Here is a 25076-nt window from a genome sequence, read left to right as displayed (position 1 = left end):
TTGAACTTCTATCGACAGATTTAGTTTTATGAATCACTATATTCTTCGGGTATATCAGATCGGTCTCTTTTAATAACCGGTATAAAATATATGTTTTGGAACCTTGCATGTCTGTGGGATTATATCTTACAAGTATGTGGCGTCTGTTATGCCTTGGGTCTGGGGCATGACAAGAGCATTGATGAAATCCAAATAGATGAGAGGGTAATCAGACAGAAACTATTAACATTTGCTACTAAATATAGATAGACATTATATTTCAATTGCTGCAAAGCTGTGTAACTTCTGACGTCCCCAAAGAAAATTGTTTAGAGAGTCAGATGATTCTGAGTAGGAACTAAAGGCAAGGACCAAAAAAAAAAAAGAGTAGGTACTAAAGGCAGATATGTCAAAAGGGTAATGAGAATGCCATTTCAAGAATATGTTTTAACTTCTTGGATAGCACTTTTATCTCCCACTCCTTTAAGTAAAACATCAGTATCCCCCTTTATAACTTGGGCAACGTGACATAACCCTGAATATGCATTTATCAAAATTTTAAATAGGATGTAATCAGACACAAAATCAAATTTCTCTCATATATGCTAAGCATCCCACTTATTGAAGCATGCACATAGGGTAGAGATAACAGAAACCAATAGTAAAGCCAGGTCCTGCATGGGTTAACCCTACGGCTGACTACCAATGATAGAAGAACAGGTTCAATAGCCATGGTCAACATCGGATATTGCAAATGTTTAATATACAATAACTTCCAGATAAGTAGGTAAATTATAAGAAAACAATTACTATAAGCTGCCTTGTGTACAAAGTAGTTCTTGGCATAATAACAAAAAGTTAAAGTAGGCTCATCGCCAATGCACTCTTAACCTAGTGGGTGTGCAGAAATCCCCACTCTTGATGGTACAAGAGGCAGTACATTTTGGTATCTGGCTGAGGCTCACAGCCAGGCATTCTTCCTTTGAAACCACGGCTAGTGTTTCAGCACTAATTGGTATACTTTAAAGAAAGGAAACATTTATTTTCTTAGAAGAGTAATGCAACTGACTTACATATTCATTTGAGCGACAACATTGTTATTTTTCCTAGATTCTGTTCCTTCCCCCCTTCTTTTATAGATGTGTGCTCATCATATTCTTCTAATTTAGCTTAATTGGTGTCTCTAATTGCACCAAGATTACTACAAAAATAACCAGAAAAAATGTAAATTCTTCTACTTTGGCTTAATTGGTATCTCTAATTACACAAAATAACTAAACAAACAAATAAAAACCGGAAATTCTTCTACTTTAGCTCAATGGGTATCTCTATTTATAAAAAATTTTACAACAAAACCAATCCAAATGAAGTAAATCTCATAAACGAAAATCAACAACAAAACAAAAGACAAATAGATATATGAATCCATTTCAAAACCTTATACTTCTCAGTGGAGTTTGAACTGGAAAGGAGCAACGATTTCCATAGAAAGCAAGGTTTCTGCTGATGTAGTACTATATTAAACCCGTTAAAATTATTTTTATTTTTCATATATATATATAAATAATTAACTAAAACAATAGTCTAAATAACGTATTTGATAGAACTTACATTAAATATGAAAATTTTTTATGTTTCATAAAAAAAAAAATAATAATAATGCAACAAGTAATACATGAACAAGAACAGATTAAGTTGCAGACTATTATGACAAGGCCAAGCCCAACTATGAACCGAAAGATAAGCCGAAAACCTTATAAAAGTTATGGGTTTCTACTCAAAACCCAACTTGGTCCTCATAAAACTGATAAATACTTATCCAATTTTTTATTGAATGTGTCTTTTTACTTATCCAATTTTTTATCGAATGTGACTCCAAAAGATATTAAGGCCGAAATACATTAAGTGCTTGTAATAAGAAAAATGTTTGCTGATGCTACAATAAAATAACCCAATAAAACTAACAATAAAACAACCAAGAAAACACTAAACAATGACTCAAATAAAATCAACTTGCAATCATAGTGTCTAAAGAAAGATGGAATCAGCCAAAGGCTAGCTGCGTTATTTCTCTGCTACTTCCTAGACAGTTTCGTTGACTCCCCCTGCTTCTTCCCATTTCTTTGGTCTAGCCAACATCTTCAGGGAGTATCACCCTGCTCTAACAAGCTCTTGTCTTCCTTCTTTTCACCATCCTAAACTGTGCGTACTTTTGCTTACTTGATCCCTTCTCTTGTTAGGCAATTTCTTATACATAACAAGACTTTAGTGAAGCAATAAGAAATGGTCTTGAAATATGAACTCTAACCTTAAAAATATTGCTTTCTTTCTTCATGTAGACCTCTTTTAGCAGAGTGCTAGTGTGCTGACAATAGCAAGGAAGTTTGCTGGTTGTATTACTTTCTGGGCATTTGTTCTCTACATCTTCTACTATTCCAATAACTATCCGTCCGCCAGGAAAGGTACTTTTTTACAATCCTATTATTTTTTATTCCCATAAATTGCAAGAATGTTTGCTTACTTTCTTTGGTGGATTTTTTATTTTCTTTTTAATTCTTTTGCCTCTGTGTGTGGTGTAGATTGTAGAATCATACCGTGTGTCCTTATGTTATTGCACTTTTCTCACATAGTTCATGATTTTCAATGTCTTCATTTTTAAAAAAGACAACTTTAGACTCAAATCTAAAATTTGTAACCAAATCTAACTGATCACAACCACTTGAACTAAGCTTGGCTTAACTGGTTTACGGGTGAGGATTTCATATCCAAAGGGGTGACTAAGCTCAAAATTTATTTTTTGTTTACATTGGTACTACATATTTGATTTTCCTAAGTACAATTATTTATTTAATTTCCATCTACTACTTTATATATCTCCAATCAATTTTCTTTTTTTCATTCCTTTACTTCATAAACTTGATATGCCTCTGCATTCATTCTTCAACGAATCAATACCACAATTTGGTGCAGGGACAAGCTATAATATGGACTTGATTGGACCAATTGTTGAGCTTATAAAATTCCTCAAAATATGCAATCTCCCAAATGTCAGAAGCTAACAACTTTGTTACTCTCAAACAATTCCTTCAAAGAAATTCCAGAATCTTTCTTTGAACACATGCCTAATCTTAAGATTCTTGATCTTTCTTTGAATTACATTTCGAATTTGCCCCATTCTATCTCCAATTTAGAGAATCTCACAGCATTATTGCTTCGTGAATGCTGCAAATTAGAAAATGATCTCTGTCAGAATCTAGCTTTGAAGAAATTGAATCTTGAAAGAACAAGCATCACCAAATTCCCTCTAGGTTTGGAAATGTTGACAAATCTTAGATATCTCAATCTTGGATTTACCTTTGAGTTAGAAGAGATCCCAGATGGACTATTGTCAAAGTTGTATCATCTTCAACACTTGATCATTCATCCAGCATCATCAAGAGCGGAAGAGATCAAGTCATTGAAAAAGCTGGAAGTTTTTGAAGGTTGCTTCACCAATGTGCATGACTTGAGCATGTATGCTGGTCAAAGAAAAGGGCCTAATAAGTACCATATTTGGGTGAGTCACAAATTGATTGAACATTGGGTCTACAACTCATATAGGTCTATTACTTTTGACAGAGGTTATAGTCGATTGGTTGCAATTTGCGGTTGTAATATGAATGCTGAAGATCCAATTATACTTCCATCTGATATTCGGCAACTACAACTGTATCATTGCAAAGGCAGGGGATCAACTTTAAATGGTGTTTTCAGAACTGATTTGAAGGAATGTACAATTGAAAGTTGCCATGAATTGGAGTCCATTTTTACCTCATGGTGTACATCACTCCTTACACTTGAGGTTCTTGAACTAAGCGGTTTGCGGAATTTGAAAGTCATAGTCGGAGAATCAGTACCACCAACGCCTGGCACTTTTTCCTCTCTTAAAGTAATTTATTTAACTTCATGTGGAAAATTAAAGAATTTGTTGCCAGCAAAGTGGGTTCTCCAAGATCTCCAAAACTTGGAAGAGATTGAGGTTAGGAGTTGCAAAGGAATGGAGGAAATAATAGCATCTAAGGAAGAAGGAATGAGTACCAACAACAATGTTATGTTTACTCTTCCCAAATTAAGGAAACTGAAATTGCATGATATGCCAGAATTGAAGAGTATTTGTAAAACAAATGAAGTAATGGTTTGTGATTCTCTCCAACGAATTGAGATAACGTATTGTCCAAAGCTAAAGCGGATCCCTCTGTATCTTCCCCTTCTTGAGCTTGACAATTGTCAACCATCTCCTCCTGCTTCTCTCAAAGAAATCTGTATAAATCCAATGAAATGCTGGGAATCAATGGAGTGGGATCATCCTAATGCTAAGAATGTCCTTCTACCTTTGCTCAAATTCTGGGATAAGCGCAACACTGGATGGAAGCAAGCTGTGTGTTGAACTGTCGTTAAAAGCATAATGTGAGTTCCATCTTATTTTCTGTGTGTTTGTAATATATACTAATATTAATAGTCTTATTTGGTTTCAGTCTTTGACTAGATACATACAATGGGAATGAAGGTTCCAGTCAAAGCCCAAATGCTGAAGTAAAATCGCAATTCAAACGTCTTGCTTTCTGATGTTCTCCATACTTTGTATTTCTAGAATCAATTCATCCCTTTTTTCTTCACCAATTAGCATTTGTTTGTTGAACTCTTCCAAATTGTGATTGTTAAGCTCTATTTCACACTCTCAAAAAATAGGGTGTTGGTTTTCTACCCTCAAAACAAGATATTAAGCTTTGTTGTATGATTTGAAGTAAGGTTGTTAACTACTTTTAACATTATAAAGTTCTTAATTATCTTTGTTCTGCTTTTGTATGGACTCATCCATGGGGCAGCCGCTCGGATGATTAGGACTGTTTCTGGAGTCGAGAAAAAATTGATGGACTAAATGGAAGATTAAATGCCAGACTGAATGCGAGATCTCGGCAATTTGTAACAAATCATTGGCTGGGGTTGTGACCCAATGAAGGAAATAATCGCATCAGAAGAGGGAGAAGGAATGGTTAGCAGTAGCATTAAATTTACTGTTCCCAACTTAAGGGAAGTGGGATTGTGGTACCAATGGAGTATTGGTTTGTGATTCTTTGCTGTTTCTATGCTTTCTCTATGTTTAGAGTCAACCTGCCTAGTCCCAACAAATATCGTACTATTGCATCATTAGTAATTTCATACGATCGTCCAACTACAAGGGCCAGCAATTTGCAATCATCCTCAACATTGAAGAAAAGTATAATCTTTTAGAAGAATTTTGAAGAAAAAAATAGATGAGTCGATGCACCACTAATAATGGTAGCCACATCTTAGCTCCAAACAATAAAAAGGTCTCAACTTCAAATCCTTATTCCCCTTTCAAAAGAGAATAAGCTATACCTTTGTCATTACCCAACATTGGCATGGAAACTTGCAACTATTCATCCCTTTTTCCTTCATCTCACAAATATCTCCCTTTGGCTTCCAATAATACACGTGCTACTGGTTTAACTCAATTAATCCATAAAATTCCTTGCTATGTAGCCTACAGATACCGAATGAGTTCAACGGAAAACTTTCCCTTCCTTGTAGATTTAATTCTCCTATCTGGACAAAGAAAATCTAAACGTGACAAGGATAAACTAAGATGTAGAGGACTTTTTACTAGACAGCAGGATTTGATCGAAGCGATGGCTAACTGAGACAATATCTCCAGTCTTATGAATTGTTCCATTTTTGTAACATTGGCCCAATTTACACCATTACTAAAACAAGCAGACAACATTGGAGTGGTCATCCATAGGTTTTCATCCAAATTTCAATGGAAAATCAAAACCTTTTACAAGTCAAGTCTTTACATGGATTTGAATCAAAAAATTAGACTAGTCGGGGGATCGAGGCTTGGGGAAGTTAGCGGGGACTGGGAGAGCAGGGGAGAAATTGTAAAAGGAGGCTTGGGCCATAAGGTTCAGCAGAATTGGGAGAAATTAGGAATAAATAAAGGGTTATTATAGTAATTTCACACTCATCATATTACTTATATATAATATATTAATTAATTTAGAAAAAATTATGAATCAGATGTTTGGTTGGTTGGGTTAGAAAATTTTAACATCAATATCATCTTGAACTCGAATATTCGACCTATTGAAACCAAACTATGACAGTTTTAATTAGTTATGCAGTTATAATCGGATATTTGTTCAAATTTATCTGTTGCTTGATCTTGAAAGTAATTGTAGTTTAATGTAATCGGCATATAATTAGAAAGTACATACTTTATACTATTTCCTACCGAGAATTAACCTGTCTATGGCTGCATATTTTAACCTAAGGCAGCAGATTTTTAACCTATAGTTGCATGTTTTTCTGTAGCCATAGGTTTTTTTTTGAAGATTAAAAGCATTTCCATTAAAGCAGGGTGAAATCCCCTATGTACACAAAAAGGAAGTTCTCGGTAGCCATAGTTAAAAAATATTGTAGTGTCTCAATGACAAGAAGATGAGTAAAGTCAATAAAGAATTGTCTCAATGATAAGAAGAAAGTCTTGAAACATTTTAAGTTTCAGATTCAAACCTTACTGTACTTGGACTTAATCTAACTGTATATTAAGTTTATTTGATTTGTTTATTAATTATTTTTTTCAAGGATGTACTATTTGACATATAATGAAAATTATTTGGCTGCAAATGTAATGCGACCTCATAAAAAATGAGAGATGCAGCAAAAATTCTTGTGTCAACGAATTGAAAGAACTGATCTTTAAATGGATGGACTATAATTGGTGCTCCGTACATCGATTTTGAAGTGGAAAAGATTGCCAAGCTTATATTTTGACCTTAATTAGAGCTTGTATCAAAATTTCGTATAGACAGTTAAACAAGATTTGAGATTACAGAGATTTAATGTTAGAATTTATTGCATATAGGTATAAGTTTGGACGTGCATATAAAATTTTCGAATGAAATCATTGCTTTCAATGAATCAAGATAAGCTCAAGGAACATAGAGCTCTCTGTGTAATTAAGGCATAAACTTTTACTTGGATGCAACTTTTCTTGTCATGGAAGATTAGCATCTGATACACTTCTTGTAATGGAGAAGTAGCATTCAGCATCACCTTTACTTGAAGTAATTGAACCTTTCTTTTTCCGCTGAGGATCATGTCTCCAACAAGCTTTGCTACATGAGGTATACATTGAACATATATATTTTGGTTGATTCTCATATTTCTAATTACTTCTTCCCTATAGCCACCGCCATATCCTCTGAGTTTTCACAAAATCTTTGAACAACAAGTTAAAAAACAATTTCTTCTGTGGTGGAAAGAGCTGAAAAATCATTGTTTCTTCTTTCCTAGCTTCTTTGGTCATTCAAAGAACACAAGAAATTCAAGGCAGGTATGTTTTCAATACTTCCTATTGCCACATGCTTGTTTAATTTTTAGCAAGAGAATTCATTGCGTTGTCATGTAAATTAGCAACTTAGAAAATCATTCATTGCTTTGTAAGTGGCATATATGATAATTGATCTCAAGGCTGATTTTCCAAATCATGCACAAAATTTTCACTGTTCCAAAAAAGTTTGAATGTTGTCATCATCTTTTAAGATGCCATGCTATGATTGATTTTATAATGCATAATCTAAGGTCTAAACCTTCCAAGTGAAGCTCTATGCCTTGCAACCGAGACATAGGGACATTGGGTTCATTTATGATACAACATATAATTGAGGACAAAACCAACTGATATTCTTGAATTACTTAAATTAAATAAAACAGACATTGAAATGGTAAATTACAAAGAAAACTCCAAAAAATTATATCATTTTCATTAAAAAAATTCTATTTCACAGCAATGAATTTCAAATTAAATTTTTATTCCAAAATCTTAAATCCAACTCCATTTGGAAAATTAACTATAAAGCGATAGCTTAACAAAAAAAAAGCATTAAAACGATATTGTTTTAGGTTGCTCCTAGTTTTTTTTTTTCTTTTATTTTCCCACTTCCTTTTATATTTGTTTCTTTCCCTCTTTCTTTCTCTTCTTAATTTTTCTTTAAGATCAACCACCAATAAAAGGGAAATTAAGAAGAAAATGTTAAAAAGAGGCTTTAAAATGTATAGAAGTACATTTTTTAGTCAATTAATTTTTTCTCAAAAAAAAATGCTTGAAAGGTTTTATTTAAAATTGTTTCAGTTTTAAAAATTAAGAATTTGAATTGTGACATTATAAGATTTTCTAATGTATACTTTTATCTATCTAATTTATCTAATTAAAAATTAAGATCAGGAAATTATAGGTTTCAGCAATATATATGTAGATAAAAATATATGAAAGAATCAATTGTAAAACATTACAAAAAATTCATTTCGTAAATATCAAGTTTTATTAGATTTTTTTTTAATTATTGTTACATATTAAATTCATAGTGAAATTTACAATTCCCAAAACATTAGGCAGGAACAAGTTTAATTTATCATTTATCTCTATATACAATATACGTTAACAAAACTTTTGATTGGCGAAAACATATTGGTAAATATATTTTTATAGTAATATAAAAATCCTGATTGCATTTACGGTTATTTTCATTGAAAAATATTCTTCTTAATTCTTAATAGAATTGAATACTTTACAATTCTCAATCTCTTTTTCCTTTCAGAATGTGTTATAATTCCACAAAATAATTGAAGCAATTAGCAATTGTGATGAAAAGAAGTCTAACCTTAAAAATATTGCTTTCTTTCTTGATGTAAATCTCTCTCGGCATAGAGCTAGTTTGGGGACAGTAGCAAGGAAGCTTGCTGGTTATATTACTTTCGAGGCCTTTGTTCTCTGCATCTTCTTCCAGTAACTATCTGTCAGTCAAGACAGGTACTTTCTCATATCAAATGGGTTAATATGCTCAGAATTTATTTTACATTAGTACTGCATAATATATTTTAATTCCTTTACTTTATAAATTCGATATGTCTCTGCATCATTCTTCAACGAATCAATACCACAATTGGTGCAGGGACAAGCTTTAATATGGACTTGATTGGACCAATCATTGAGGTTATTAAGTTCATTGGTCAATCAGCTAGAAAGTGCCTAAGATACCACAGAAAATTCAGTGAATATAAGGAAGATTTCAAACAAGCTCAAGCAGAGTTGAATTACCGCAAGGCAGATATTCATCAACGATTGCAAGAAGAGCATCGTTTTGGGAAAAAGCCAAAGGAGGAAGTTGAAAGTTGGTTCAAGAAAGTTGAGGAGAAGCTTGGTCAAGCTCAACGTGTTGAAGTTGAAGTCAGTAAAGGGAAATATCTCTGTCGATCTTGCTTAGGGAAGCGTGTTGATGAAACCACTCAAGCAATAAAGAAAGTATATGATGAAGGTCGGTTCTCCGGAAGCTTGGTGGTTAACGACTCCTCTACCATAGCTGCTGAACTACCAACACAAGAAATAACAGGTGATACTAATGTAATACAGGAGATTTATAAGGATTTGATGGGGGATGAAGTTAGAATGATTGGAGTGTGTGGGATGGGAGGAATCGGTAAAACAACCATTATGAAGCATGTTCATAATAGGTTGTTGAATGAAGGTAAATTTAAGAAATTGATTTGGGCAACTGTATCCCAAGACTTGGATGTTCGAAGGCTACAAAAGGACATTGCAAGCCAATTGAAAGAAAAATTGAAGGATGATGAGAATGCAATTGTAAGGGCTGCAAAGCTATCAGAAATGTTGAGGAAACAGGGGAGCTATGTGCTAATATTGGATGATGTATGGAGCAGCTTCTCTCTTGAGGATGTTGGAATCCTTAAGCCAACTGCAGACAATGGATGCAAGTTAGTGCTGACAACACGATCAGCAGAGGTTGTTCGATCAATGGGTTGTAAGAAAGTCCTAGTGCCCTGTCTCTCTATGGATGAGGCGATGCAGTTATTCTTAAGCAAAGTCGGTCAAGACATGTTGCCTAGTCCTACTTTAGAATGGATTATGAAAGATGTTCTCCGAGAATGTGACGGTCTGCCTCTTGCAATTGTTACAATAGCTGGTTGTATGAGGGGAATATTTAATCCTCTTGAGTGGAACAATGCTCTGAATGAATTGAGAGGTTACATAAGAAACATCCCGGATGTGGAAGATAAGGTGTTTAGATGTTTAAAATTCAGCTATGATCGTTTGAATCAAAAAGACCGAGATTGTTTTCTATATTGTGCACTATTTCCTGAAGATTATGAAATCGAAAAGAAGGAGATAGTTGAGTATTGGATGGAAGAAGGACTCATAGATGAATTGGGAACTAGACAAGCAATGCAGGATAGTGGTCATTTTATTTTACAGAAGCTTGAAGAAAATTATTTGTTGGAAAGGGTCAGGGCGGGTACACACATAAAGATGCATGATGTTGTTAGAGACATGGCATTACATATCACAAGAAAAAGATTTTTGGTAAAAGCTGGTAAGCAATTGGAAGAGCTACCTGATAAGGACGAGTGGGGTGAAGATTTGGAGAAGATTTCCTTGATGAGGAATGACATATCAAAAATTCCTCAAAATATGCAATCTCCAAAATGTCAAAATCTCATAACTTTGTTGCTTTCAAACAATCACTGGACAGAAATTCCAGAATCTTTTTTTGAATACATGCCTAATCTTAAGATTCTTGATCTTTCTTGGAATCGTATTCAGAGGTTGCCCAATTCTATCACCAATTTAGAGAAGCTCACAGCATTGTTGCTTTGTGGTTGCAAACAATTAGAGGATGTACCGTCTCTATCAAAGCTTCAAGCTTTGAAGAAATTGAATCTTGAAAGAACAGAGATCAAAAAAATCCCTCAAGGTTTGGAAATGTTGATAAATCTTAGATATCTCAATCTTAGATATACCACAAATTTAGAAGTGATCCCCGATGGAATATTGCCAAAATTGTATGGTCTTCAACACTTTAGCATACTCCCAGCATTTTCAAGAGCGGAAGAGACGAAGCCGTTGAACAAGTTGGAAGCTTTTGAAGTTTGCTTCAAAGACGTGCATGACTTGAGCATGTATGCTCGTCAAAGAAAAAGGCCTAACAAGTACCATATTTGGGTGAGTCCCAGATTGAAGAATATTCTCCCCTATAAACAAAGGGAGGGTCCCCCAATCTATGGACACTTATTTAGGGGAATTTATAGTAAATCTATTACCGTTGGAGGTTTTAATATGAAAATTAAAAATCCAATTATACTTCCATATGATATTCAAGCACTAAATCTACATAAGTGCGAATTCAGTGGATCAAGTTTGAACAATATTTTTGGATTAGAAGAAGTTACTGATTTGACGGAATGTGCAATTGCTAGTTGCAATGAGTTGGAGTCAATATTTTCCTCACGGTGTGCATCACTCCAGACACTTGAGGTTCTTAAACTAGTATTGTTGTGGAATTTGGAAGTCATTGTTGGAGAGTCAATACCACCAGAGCCTGGCACCTTTTCCAATCTCCGGTGCATTTATATAATAAGGTGTGGAAAATTAAAGAATTTGTTTTCAGCAAAGTGGGTTCTCCAGAATCTCCACAACTTGAAAGAGATTCATGTTTGGAGCTGTGAAGAAATGGAGGAAATAATAGCATCGGAGAAAGAAGGCATGAGTACAGATAACAATGTCATGTTTACTCTTCCCAAATTAAAGGTATTGACATTGAGTGATCTGCCACAATTGAAGAGCATTTGCAAAACAAATGATGTAAGGATTTGTGATTCTCTCCAAAGGATTGAGATAAGGAATTGCCGAAAGCTAAAGAGGATCCCTCTGTATCTTCCACTGCTTGAGCTTGACAATAGTCAACCATCTCCTCCTCCTTCTCTCAAAGAAATCTGCATAGATCCAAAGGAATGGTGGGAATCAGTGGAGTGGGACCATCCCGACGCTAAGAATGTCCTTTTACCTTTGCTCAAGTTCTGGGATGACAGCATTGATGAATGGAAGCAAGCCCATTGATGAACTGCTTTAAAAGCATAATGTGAGTCCTTTTTTTATTATGCAAATGCAAAATCTAGTTTCATATTATTTTCTGTTCATTTCATTTTCAGTGTTTGCAACATATACTAATATTACTACTCTTATTTTGTTTCACTCTTTCGCTAGGTGCACACAAAGGGATAGAAGGTTCCAATCAGGCCCAAATGCTGAAGTAAAATCGCATTTCAAACATATTGATTTCTGATGTTCTGTGCATTGTAAATCTAGATTCAATTCATCCCTTTCTTCTTCACCAATTAGTGTTTGCTTGTTGAACTGTTCCAAATTGTGATTGTGAAGCTCTATTCCACCCTCTCAAATAAAAGTGTGTTTGTCAAAGCTCAGGTTAATGATTTATGGATTTTGGAGTCTTTAGTTCAATTGATGTGTAGATAATGGCTTTTGGAAATCAGTAGCGAGGAAAAAGAGATTGGTGATGAGGAAAAGATTGATTGATTCAATGAACAATAATGTTATATGTATAAGTTGAAGTGATTTTAGTATGAACTTTGAGAAGATAGATGATGGTGGAAATCTATGGTGAGGATAAAGAAATTAGTGGTGAAAAAAAAAAAGAAATTGATTAATTCGATGAACAATTATTCAATGTCCATAAACTGAAGTGATTTTGGTGTGAATTATAATAAGATAGATATGTTAAGTTTGAGGTTATTGTAAAGAATGATTTTGATCTTGGAGATCCTATGAAATTGAAAAATTCAATTTTTGATCTATCGAGAATTTTGGAGTATTTTGATGGATGTTAAGTAAACCTTTGATCGTGATCTAAACTTTGTTGGAGTTTGAGTATAAAATATCAAAGCTGACATGATAAGGTATTTTAAAAACTTGAGGTACTTATTAATATTAATGTCTTGATGTGCTGTAGTGGATTTCGTTTTTTTTTTTAATCTTACATTTGTGGATAATTAGTATTATGATGACTAAAAGAGGATTTTACGCTATTTGCATGATTTGTTTTATTGGAAAAGAATATAAGCTTGATATCAAGATTTTATATAATGAAAATTGAGGGTTGAACATTCGGTCCCTTTTGGAATACTACGAAATTGTTAGTAATTAATGTAAGTGATTTGTGAATTGTGATTGTAGTACAACTTGACGTACAATATGAGATTCATTATATTAGTTTCTTGGATAACATTGTTTATCATGATATCAAATTTTGTCATGATTTTGTATCTAAAGATTAAGGTTATGATTATGGAAAAGTTGTATCAAAGAAATTGATTTTTAAATGAGTATTTTGAACTATTGTAACCTATTTTGTTAGAAAAAAATTTGATGTGTTATAAATATAAAGAATACGATTTCGTATTGTGGTAAAATCAATTTTTAATTATAAATTTGTATAGTTAGGAATCTTCACATTAGTTTTAATTTTGAAGAATATGAAAAAGTCTGCGAAATTAGGAGATTCTTTGGATTGGTGGTTGTATGTATGCTTTTGACATAAATTTGATTAGTTGGAGTCTATGGTGAAAAAAAAAATCTATATACAAGAATTTTCCTTATAATACATAGATTGAGTACATAGATTTTTGGCCTTTGATTTTTGAAGTTGGTAATAGATATATTGGATATAAGAAAAGTTGGGATAGTTTGATACTTATAAGCTTTGTGGAATGTTCAATTGTCATATGATAGTCGGTTTATGAAATTGGAAGAAAACATGATATGAATTTTGGAGATGACTTGGACAATTAAGGATTAATATTTGAAATGTATGGTGTAAGAGTTATCGATATGATCTAGTGCATTGATTTGATTTTTGTCAGACTTTCATGATGATCAAATTAATGAGGAGCATTCTATTAAAAAAAATTGTGAATGTGATGTATTACATCAGCATGATCTTATCAAAGTTTGGTGATAGTTGAATTGTTAAAAAGTATTATGATAGCTTATAAAAAAAAATTTGAAATTAGTATGTGATATATTTGAGTTTACCAGAGGATTTTGTTAATGTTATTATTCAGATTCGAGGTGGTATGTGGTTCTAATTACTTGATATGAATTGAGAAACTTTTTTTGGAGAGATTCTTAAACTTGTGACTATAGTTGTGTAAGATAATGTTATGAAATATAATATCAAAGTGTGTAGGGGAAGCATGATTTGGTAAAGATAAAGGATTATTTTAACTTCGCAAATGATGGATTTACAAAACAAATGGATGTCGCTTGATTAATTTGTGTATTAATGGTGTGTGATTATTGATTTTGATATTGAAGATAGTTGGTGAACGAAAATGACGTTTGGTTGTGTTGATCTCAATAGTAAGGAAGATTGATTGAATAAAGTGGCATTGCATTAAATTTATGTTGCCCAAACAAGGTTGAGACTTATGTATTTGCATTCTTTTGAGATTATGGAGTTTTAAAAGGAGTTTGATCTTTTGTGATTGCACCTTGCTTTGGGTAAGAATTGAGACTGCAAGTTTTAGGATGTTTGAGTAGTTGACCATATAAGATTTGGATTTATGTTAAATTGTTAGTGGTTACATGATTATGTGAAGCTTTATGGGATGCTGTTAGATTACGAAGATGAACTCCGTTAGAGGAAGATTGTGTGTAACATTTAATCAACAATTGGACAAGACTTAGAAGTTTATGGGATTTTGAATTTGGAGACCAAATTCTTTTAAGTGGGGGAGTATGTAATACCCTCAAAAATATCCTACTGAATTAATTATATAAAAAGTTATAATCTATATTAAATAAATATAATATAAGTTTAGCTTTTTATAATTACAGTTATGATTTTGGGTTTGTTAATAAAATAGAGAACAAAATAAGGGTCTTTAAGCAAATAAAGAAGTTTAATTAATATAAGTTTTCTTTATCACGTTTAAGTTAGTGGGGTTAAAATCAGTTATTTTATTTGACAACAACTCATTAAATCACGTTAAAAAAAAGAGTGGATGTCAGTTTATTTTATCAAACTCAAACGATGGGCAGTCAGAGGAGTTTAGCACCAGGGAAGAAGAAAGACAAAGGAAAGGGAAAAGTATTCAAGGAATTGCTGATTAAGATAAGTTGGTGTTGTGTTATCATAGTTTGAGTAACAAAAAAAACCCTAAATTAGTAATATTTTCTTACCTTTTATTTAAATCCGATACTTTTTCGATAACTTTCCGGCGGCATGATGGGTACCAATGGAAAGGTCTTGAAAAAATCTTTCCAATGGTTTTTGTAGCATCTCGTTTGGCCTTGTGGTTAGGAAGATATGAATTTTTGAAGTTAATTAGAAATCTGGTTTTCAACAGTTTTGACAACCAAACTTTGGGTCACCGGAACTCCATATTCCGGCAATGTTTTTGGTCGTTTCTTTGAGGGCTTTTGTAGTATGAAATGAGGTGTTTATTTTGGCATTAATGGCTCAGTTAGAGGCTTCCCATGTTAAGAGAATTAAAGCCTCAAAGTAGGCTCGTTGATACTGAAAATCCAGAAATCTGGGTATTTTTGTGACGATTTCTAAAATTTTGGCTTTCAAAACTTGAGAATTTTGTGTTTTTTTTTAAACGAAAAAAAATTTTGGTGTTGTAGTATGATATGAATGCTTCAAATTGATGTTGATTTTATCACTGAAAATAATTCGGGTTAAGAGTTATAAGTGATCGAAGTAAGCCAAATGATCATAAAAATCTAAAATTTTAGAATTTATAAAAATTTATTTTTAATTATTTTAAAAATTATTCTTGACTTATATTCAACCTATTTTGCTAGAAACTTCAAAAATTAAGCAATTTAAATTTTAGTGAATTTTTGTATAAAAAAATATTTATCTGATAAATTATTTTCAAATTGACATATCTTGAAAAATTTTATTAAAAATATTCAAATTAAATTTTGATTTGCATTTAAAGCAGATTCACCCAACCTCATATTGTTACTGATTTTGTACTATAATCTATGAGTTTCTAAATTCTGAATGTTTTATGTATTTATAAATTATTAAAGGAATTAAATTGATTTTGGTCAGCGAAAGAGGTGCTACACCTTAAATACCTTATAATGACCAACAAAAAGTTATGATTCCTTTTGATAAGTTGCACTGTTGGTTTCTAATTTTGAGTACTTTGAATCAATAGGCTTCAAGAGGTTTTTAATTCTTTATCTTTCGAGTTTGGTTTAGAGAATCAGGTAAGTGACTGATATTCCTTCGGTGTTTTTACACCTTAAAAATTAACCTCAATCTGAATTTGCACATAAGATATAATATTTTGTCCTATGATTTATTAAAATCGGGTTAAGCATGCAAAAATGTATATGTATATGAGTTTATATGTTGGATTTAGAATGTGGATTATGCAAAACGTGATTTCTGACTTTGAAATTTGTATATGACTTTGTATAATGTATGTATATATGTTTCGTGAATATAAACATAAATATTTAGTCTGAAATAAATATGCTTTTGAGGTGTATGAGATATGCTTGAGAAATTTGATATATTGTTTTATGAACTTTGGGTGATCTAAAAATATATATATTTCTATTTTGCCTCCTAGTATGACTATGCTCTGACCCTGCCAATGAGGGTTAAATGTTGGCCTTGTCGACATGTACTCTATGATTAGAGATTGATCTCCCAACCGCATCATCGGTTACAGAATAGTGGTATTTGTGATATCTGTTCAGTGCAGTCAATAGTTGCTTTGATATGCTTCTGACCCGTACCATCGGGGTTAATTATGGTTCTATTTCTGACCTATGCCACAGGGGTTAAGTGTGGTCGTAGCATGTTACAGGAGACCATTAAAAGTTAAATATTGTGAATATATTTGTTCTGTTATTTGAATGTGCAAATTTTGAAATATATGATTCTGAATAAGATTACCCAATATTTTGTCTTGGCATTTATAAATGATATTTTAACCTAAATGTTTTAAGCATGCTTAATCCGGCTGAAGGGATGTTAGTTACTTGCTGAGTGGTTGTACTCATTCCTATAATTCTTATCATTTTTACAGATTTCAACACGTATTCATGTGTGGGGATTAGACTTATTCGATGAGAGCTTTGGTTAGCAAGATTTGTACATGCCTATTGACATTTATAAGTTTTGATGTACGTATTCAGTTTTAGTTTGTAAAGAGATGATAGCTAGATGAGAAATTTGTACTTTTTGGAGAATTATATATATTGTACTATTTGGAGATTTGAGGTTTAGTAAAGTCTAAAAATTTAAAGAGATTTTGGAATTATTACATTTAGTTTAGTAAGATGTGGTTGCCTTATATGCTTATGGGATTCATCTCATGAGTATGTGGCGTCTGTTGGGTCCAAAACCTTGGGTTTGGGGCGTGACAGTGTTGGTTTTCTATCATCAAAACAAGAGACTAAGCTTTGTTGTATGATTTGATTTGAAGTAAGGTTGTGAACTACTTTATTCAGTGATTAATACATGTCTATCAACACTAGAACGTTTTTATTATCCTTGTTTTGCTTTGCATCGACTCACCCATGAACAGCTGCTCGACTGATTAGGAATGTAAAAGCTATGCACATAATTTATGGCAATGTTTCTGGTGTAGAGAAAAGGTTCGGGATGAAATGCCACACCAAAACCCTAAGTATTGTTTATAATCTTTCTTTTCTTCATAATTTAATCATAAACCTTCATTTAGTTTTTTGTTTTTTTGGCCCTTTTGGTGACTCTTTCATTCTATATGTGTGCAGGGGTATGTGTAGTATAAATATCCAATTTCTGCCACCATGTGAGAAGCATAAATGGTATTCCTTCCTTGAAACATGCAAAGATCTGTCTCCACTTTTAAAATTGATTTTGCTACTCTATAATACATGAATTTTTATTTGTTCAACCACATGCAATTCTAACTTAGAGTTCCTTTCTTCTTGTATTTGCATATTTGAGATTCTTTTATCTTGTTTAAATTGTTTCCTATTTCGTGAAAAAGAAAATACTAATGAGGACCATATTTTAGCTAGAATTAAGAGTTGGAGATGTGATCCTTTTTTCTTGGTTGCATTGTCCTGTTCTAAGTTGTTCTTTTTTCTTTGAAACTTTTTTTAAGTCTTGCCTTGTTGTTCTATGCAACTTGTTCTCAGCTAAGTGGGCTCTGCACTACATGGAAGAGATTACTGTTATGTATTGTGACAAAATATCATCAAATTTACTCTTCCAGACTAAGGAAATTGGCATTTGCTAATATATCAGAATTGAAGAGCATTTTTAGTAAAAATGGAGTAATGGTTTGTGATTCTTTCCAACACATTCATATAGGTTTGTTAAAGCTAAACCGGATGCCTCTGTATCTTCCCCTACTCGAGCTTGACAAGAGAAAAACATCACCTCCTCCTCTCCAGGAAATCTAGAGAACGATCACATTGAGTTAGACTCTCTACCTCTTTTAATCCTAATCCACAAAAGTCAGTGTGCGCACTCACCACTCATGCACACACGGCTAATCCTTTTTCTTTTTCATCTCAGTGGTCAAGGGTTCTAATTTACATATTTACCTTTTCAAGGTGCACAAACGTGGAGCTGTTAGGAGATCAATAGATGTAACCCGTTTTTCAGGTTATGATGAGCTCAAACAAGATGTGGCTCGTAGGTTTGGCATAAAGGGCCGGCTGGAACACCGAGGGAGAATAGGCTGGGAACTAGTGTATGTGGATCATGAGATGATTTTCTGCCAGTAGGAGAGGACCCATGGGAGTAAGCCCTTGTATTCCTTTTCTTATCTAGAGCTCTTCCCATCTCTTGTTTTCATTGTCTGCTCCAGTGAACAAGATTCGAGCCATAGGACCAAAACCTGTGATTTTCAGTTTAATTAGTCCTTTTCTTGACAGTCTTAACGTCTGGTCCATTTCAGGGAGTTTGTCTGCTGTGTCCGATGCATCAAGATCCTCTCCCCTCAGTAAATTCAGGCCCAGCAGATGAGTGTGGATGGAGATTTTGGGAACTCTGTCCTTCCTAATCAAGCCTGTATCTGCTCTGACAATGGGGACGCGTAAACTAGTCTACAACTAGCAAATGATTGTTAGTTGTTGGTGTTCATAGCTTTCCAATCGATGTATATTAGGTTGTTTCTTTTTCCTTCAGTAACGTACCAGTTTGAGGAAGGAACAAACTTCAAAAGGTCATCCTTTTGCAGCATGACAGCTGCTCACTTCCAATTTTGGCCGAACTTGTGCTAGAAAAGAAGAGATACATCATAGAAGCAGCCTCCCTCTACTCCAAAAGTTTGGAAGAGACGGTTCAGCTTATTTAAGAACATATCCAATTTGATGTATGCTTTAAACTCGTTAACAACCATGTATAATCACCAAGTATGTGAAGCAATGATCCAGTTGATGTATACTGCCCTAGTTCCTAAAATGTCTTGGTTTAATTTGGTAAAGAAAGTCACTAAGTCAAGGAAAATAACAATAAGCCGATCTCCTTGCAAAATCCTATGTAATTACAAAAGGATGAATTAATTAAAGTGGGGAAGTGAATGCAAGTCATGGCAGTATTGATCACTTCCCTTAAAGCTGCTTTAAACTAAAGAAAATATAAATCAAATAAAAGATGAAAGAGTGAGAGTGAATGCTGGAAGAGATTTGAAGTTAGATGGTGTAAAGAAATGGAGGAAATAATAGCATTAGAGAAAGAACTGAGTGCAGATAACCTATATAATGTAAGGTAAAAGATAACATCAAAAATGATTTGAAATGGATAAATAATTAAACTATAGTACCAATTTTAATTATTTTATATACACGCAAAATCATATACATTATCATTTGAAAAATTACATATTCTATATGCAATTTTTTAAAAATTTTACTATTTACTTTTGTATTTAAATATTATTTATGCTTAAAATAAATAAATAATAAAAATATCAAAAATCCTTTCTTTTAAAAAAGTAGCAATTTCTTTTCCTATTTTCCTCATGATTTTTTTATCATAGAAAACAAATCATGACTTGGGCCCAATTCATAATGCTTGTGTTTTTTATCCAAAAGGAAAAGCAATATTTAAATATTTAAATATTATTTATGCTTAAAATAAATAAATAATAAAACAACCCAATAAAGCTAACAATCTAATAGCCAAGAAAATACAAAATAATGACTCGAGTAAAATCAACTGGCAATCATACTGTCTAAAGAAAGTTGGAATCAGCCAAAGATTAGCAAGGAACTTTTTTTTTTTGGTTGAAAGCGGGTATTATTATGCCGCATTAGCCCACGGATGCCATTAGAAGTCTGAGGCTAGTAGCCGAAGACTCCCCTTGGCATACTGTAAATTGGCTCGGGCAATGAGGAGATTGTATAGTTGACAAAAGGTAGCTGCTGAGGGAGACCTTGGCAGCTTACACATGATCAGAACCTAAGCTAAACAAGAAGCTCTCGTTGCCAAAGACAAAATTGGCACAAGAATACAAAAAAAAATTACCTTAAAGCAAAACATCCTGCCTATGAAGACAAGATCATAAATCAACATCAAGTAGGTGATGGGATTCAATCTCATGCTTAAACATAAAAATAATCAATAAATTAAAATTATAACGTAACGAAATAATAAATTAGCATTAAATCAGATAAACAATCGAATCCTATAAGATCAATGTTTGTGTTTTCATGTAACTTTCAATTAAGTATGAACACTCATAAGTTTAAGAATTTCATACCTTGTTCTGGATATCGTAATCAATAGCTAATTAAATCAAAAATCTTTGCTTCTTCACCTTTAGGATTTGTCAAATCTTCAGCCACCCAAGTGTTTGGTCACTAACAGTAATCCACACAATGACTAAATAAAACCGTCTCAAATGTAGGATTTTACTTGTGCTAACAAGTTTTGTTTCTAAAACAAAAAGACTCAAAGTTCTTGCCAAATCTTTTTTTTTTTTCAGACAAAGAAAACAATTTTTTCTTTTCTTATTTTATGAAACGGCTAAGAAGTGGTTTGAGGCTTAGTGTTTTAGTTTGCTAATATAATATATTTATATAACCAAACTAAGTTGTAACTCTAAATACAACAAGTATTTTAATTTAATTAAGTCTTTGAGAACTTAATTAATTTTTTACTTTATTTTGGTCTCTTTTAATTAAGTTTAACTTAATTAATTATCTTTATTTAATCTCAATTATGTCACTTAATGTGTGTGACCTATTAGGCTTCTAACATGTTGGCAATAAATATAAATCAAAATCAAATATCAATTTAATAATTAATTTATATTTACAGATCATGAGCGGCATCTAGCAATACATCATGTCATCCAAATGTTAGAGAGTCAATTAAAAATTTTGACAAAGCCCTTCAGTGATAAGTTGTTCAATGCAATTTGGTCCTTTTATCAAATATCCCAAATATGTCATTAAGTATGGCTCAGTGTCTATTTATGACATTCTATATTAGTTCTCATAATTCATGACTAACCTTATGAATTTAGGAAACTAACTTTCCTTAAATTCATCATGCTTTAGCCAAAGACTTTACACGAGTTAATCAAGAATTGAGAACAAGTGAGATACATCCCCTAATATTACTTGAAGTGACAAATCCTTTCTTGATCACTCATTCACCTTTGCATGCTTCATAGCATACTCAAAAGCACCCTATTAGGCATCTAGTCGCTTCCAAACCCATGGTGAAATCAAAGTATGTCATTCTCCATACAATATGACCTGGTGCTTCAAGTCCAAAGACTAGTTGCACGACTATCACATGAGAACATTTTCCCTAAACACTTGAGTGAAATATCAAATGGAGTTCTCATAGTGGGTCATATTCAGTGAACTTGTTCCTTAACAAGCACCTACATATTATCCTCAAGTATCCTATATACTTCAATTTATGAGATCGATTGCTTACTTTTCAAGTAAGGAGGCTTAACATGTACCAGTCTTTGAGCATTGTCAATGCCTTGTCTTGACAATACAATGATCAGGAACAATTTTAGGAACATGGCTTTGATGCATAGTGATCTCATAATTGTAACAATTTTACAATTCTCTTGCAAGGCCTTTATGTTCCATGGGCTTCATCCAATCAGTACTTAATAACTCTTTATTATTACACTAACATGAAGGAAAACCTCTATCACATATAGTTATGTGATTAAACATGTATTAAATGATAATATATATTTCTTGATTAATCCAATTGGCTCAAGGGCATATACCAACAATAGGAGCCATAACAAGATTTCTCTAAGAACAGACTAGTGAAGACAAAAACAACGTCGTCTCTTACTTACGAAAATTAATTTTGGATTGCAACTTCTCGCATCCCGAACAAATATTTTATCATCGGTATAACTCAAAATATATTTTGTATTATGTATACTTCATTATATCTTAAAATAATAAATATTCTCTATTTTATTTTATTTTTTTATTTGTTTCTTTTAGATATAAATATTTTATGTTCTATTTTAAGCTAACAACTTCCTATATTTTTATCTTAGTAATTTAAAATATTACTTAGATTAAAAATATTAAGACTTAAAAACTAAGGCTCTCTCATCATACTGATGAAGCTTTAATTAAACCTCTTACTTAAGAAAATTAAATCGGGATTGCGACTTCTTACGTCACGAGCAAATATTCCATCATCAATATAACCTAAATAATACATTTTATTTTTTTTATTTTATCATATTACTTTTATATATATGTTTTTTTCTTAAAAGTTTTTCTTTTTCTAATACATTAATCTAATAATATAATGAATATTATATATTTATATATATATATGTATACATATATTTTATTTTCATTTCTATATTATTTGCTAATTGACACATAAACTACCCAACAAACCACCCTAAGCCTTCACCACCACACCTAGCTTTTTCTTCCTTTTCCTATTTTTTGATTTTTTTTCTTTTTCTTTTCTTTTTTTCTTTATTTAAACGGCATGTTGTGGTGCTTCCAACGAACCCTTACTATAAAATCTTCATTTTCTTCTCTCTCTCTCTCTCTCTCTCTCCTCATTTCTCTCTAAAGTGCGGCTAATGACCATCGTCGTCATCACTGCTTGCCGGCAAGAGAACTTTCCTAAAATCTTGCCAAAAACTCCCTTCTTTCTCCTTCACCTTTTGATCGAACCACTTTTCCCAAAATCTCACTTTATTTTCCTATATCTACAAAAATATCGAAGCTTAGAAAAAAAATAGAAAGAAACTCTTAAACATTTCTCTCTTATATTTTTTTATTTTCTCTTTGTTTATGGTTTTTTGTTTATATCAACTATCCAGTTCAAGAAAGAGATTAAGAAAGAAGAGCCCTCTTATGTGGTCATGCCCATCTACAAAGACAAATAAAGTAAAACTCCAATACTCGAGGGAGTGGAGTTAGTTTTGGAAGAATTTCAAGGTATGATGTTCGAACAGCTACCTAGGATCCTACCACCTTGATGAGATGTTGATCATGATATAGAATTACCCCTAAGCATTAAGCCACTTGCAAAGGGCCCATACAAGATGGCTCTCTTTGAGCTAGCAAAACTAAGAAAACAATTAGATGAGATGATTCAAGCTAAATTCATCCGACCTTCAAAAGCACCTTTGGAGGTCGTGGTACTTTTCTAGAAGAAGCAAAATGTGAGTTTGTGATTACACATGGATTATCGGGGCTTTAAACAAAGTCACAGTAAAGAATAAATAGTCAATTCCTCTTATAGTAGATTTTTTTACCAATTGAGTTGTGCAAAGTACTTTTTTAAATTAGAGCTAAGATCAGGCTACCATCAAGTAAGAGTCACCGATGGAGATGAATCGAAAACCACTTAGGTGACGCGATATGGTACATTTGAATTTCTTGTTATGCCTTTCAAACTAACCAATGCTCCTGCCACATTTTGTACCTTAATGAATTAGGTTTTTTATAATTACCTGGACAAGTTTGTCATAATCTATTAGGATGACATTGTGGTATACAGCTAAACATTAAAAGAATATTAAAAGCATTTGCGACAAGTGTTTCAAAAGCTACGGGACAATCAGTTGTATGTGAAAAGAGAAAAGTGCAACTTTGCACAAACCTAAATTCAATTCCTAAGCCATATCATTGAACAAAGTCATATTCAGATGGACATGTAGAAAGTGAAGGTCACTAAGGAGTGGGCAACCCCTAAGAATACAACCGAACTTCACTCGTTCTTAAGGCTAGCCAATTATTATCAAAGATTTGTGGAGAGACATCTTAAGAGGAAGGTAATACTCACAGAATTGTTGAAAAAAGGACAAAAGTGGAGTTGGACACCACAAAGCTAAGAAGCTTTCGAAGGCCTGAAAGACGTGATAATGACAGACTCTATTTTAGCACTCCTAGACATTAAAAAGCCTTTCGAAGTACAGACAAATGCATCAAACTTTGCTCTTGGAGGAGTATTGTTACAAGAAAAACACCCGATGGCTTTTGAAAGTTGTAAAGAGAACGAAGTTGAGAGGAGATATACAACACAAGAGCAAGAACTACTAACAGTGATTCATTGTTTACGGGCATGACGACACTACTTGATAGGATATTAGTTCGTGGTTAAGACTGACAACACCACTATAAGTCACTTTCTTACACAACTAAATCTTAAGGCTAAGTAGGCAAGATGGTAGAAGTTCTTGGCTAAGTTTGATTTCTCTTTTGAGCACAAAGCCGAAAAGGCAAACCGTGTGGTAGACGCCTTCAGTAGAAAAGTCGAGTTCATAGCTCTCATAGTGATCGCGCTAATGCTAGCTAGCAAAGTGACCATAGATATCAATAATCTTATTAAATAAAACTTGTATCAAGATCCTTAAGCAATCACCATTATGAAGTTGGTAGAGAGTGGAAAGTCCAACTACTTTTGGGTGAAAAATGTGCTTCTACTAACAAAAGGAACATGAATATTTATTCCAAGAGCAGGAAAGCTGAGGCAGAAGTTGATGTAGGAATGCCATGATACTCCTTAGGTAGGGCATCCAGGTTGGCAATGGACCGTTACATTATTGAAACAAGGTTACTGTTGGCCTCATATGTGACAGGAGGTGATGGACTATACCAAGACGTTTCTTATTTGCCAATAAGATAAATTGGAGAGACAAAACCTGGCAAGAATGCTTGGACCGCTACTAGT

At 33.0% G+C, this 25076-nt stretch overlaps 2 protein-coding genes and 1 long non-coding RNA gene across 7 annotated transcripts; all 3 read left to right on the top strand.

The window, feature by feature from the left end:
- Positions 1-2027: 2027 nt before the first annotated feature.
- LOC148761542 (disease resistance protein At4g27190-like) lies at positions 2028-5129 on the top strand. 5 transcript variants are annotated; one of them, XM_088808397.1, is made up of 4 exons: positions 2028-2181; positions 2319-2441; positions 2950-4425; positions 4845-5129. In XM_088808397.1, the coding sequence occupies exon 3, from the start codon at positions 3011-3013 to the stop codon at positions 4403-4405; it is 1395 nt and encodes a 464-aa protein (XP_088664523.1). In that variant the 5' UTR covers positions 2028-2181; positions 2319-2441; positions 2950-3010; the 3' UTR covers positions 4406-4425; positions 4845-5129. The 5 variants fall into 5 exon arrangements, with proteins under 5 accessions (XP_088664523.1, XP_088664522.1, XP_088664520.1 ...); XM_088808396.1 differs by lacking the exon at positions 4845-5129 and adding an exon at positions 4505-4822; XM_088808394.1 differs by lacking the exon at positions 4845-5129 and adding an exon at positions 4494-4819.
- Positions 5130-7233: 2104 nt separating this feature from the next.
- LOC108662730 (putative disease resistance protein At4g27220) lies at positions 7234-12649 on the top strand. The gene is made up of 4 exons (XM_088807886.1): positions 7234-7378; positions 8753-8854; positions 8997-11978; positions 12104-12649. Exon 3 carries the CDS (start codon positions 9011-9013, stop codon positions 11954-11956), a length of 2946 nt encoding a protein of 981 aa, XP_088664012.1. The 5' UTR covers positions 7234-7378; positions 8753-8854; positions 8997-9010; the 3' UTR covers positions 11957-11978; positions 12104-12649.
- A 5165-nt stretch (positions 12650-17814) lies between these two features.
- On the top strand, positions 17815-19304 carry LOC148761541 (uncharacterized). The gene is made up of 3 exons (XR_016027349.1): positions 17815-18353; positions 18491-18680; positions 18838-19304. It is a non-coding gene; the product is annotated as an uncharacterized LOC148761541 (long non-coding RNA).
- The last annotated feature ends 5772 nt before the right edge of the window (positions 19305-25076 follow it).

Source organism: Theobroma cacao, chromosome 7, assembly GCF_053813885.1.
Source record: "Theobroma cacao isolate CCN51 chromosome 7, ASM5381388v1, whole genome shotgun sequence".
Classification (NCBI taxonomy): Eukaryota; Viridiplantae; Streptophyta; class Magnoliopsida; order Malvales; family Malvaceae; genus Theobroma; species Theobroma cacao.
This window is presented reverse-complemented; position numbering and strand designations above follow the sequence as displayed.

Excerpts from the sequence above, each read along its gene's own strand:
- LOC148761542 (XM_088808397.1), top strand. The coding sequence starts at position 3,011 with ATGCAATCTCCCAAATGTCAGAAGCTAACAACTTTGTTACTCTCAAAC.
- LOC108662730 (XM_088807886.1), top strand. The coding sequence starts at position 9,011 with ATGGACTTGATTGGACCAATCATTGAGGTTATTAAGTTCATTGGTCAA.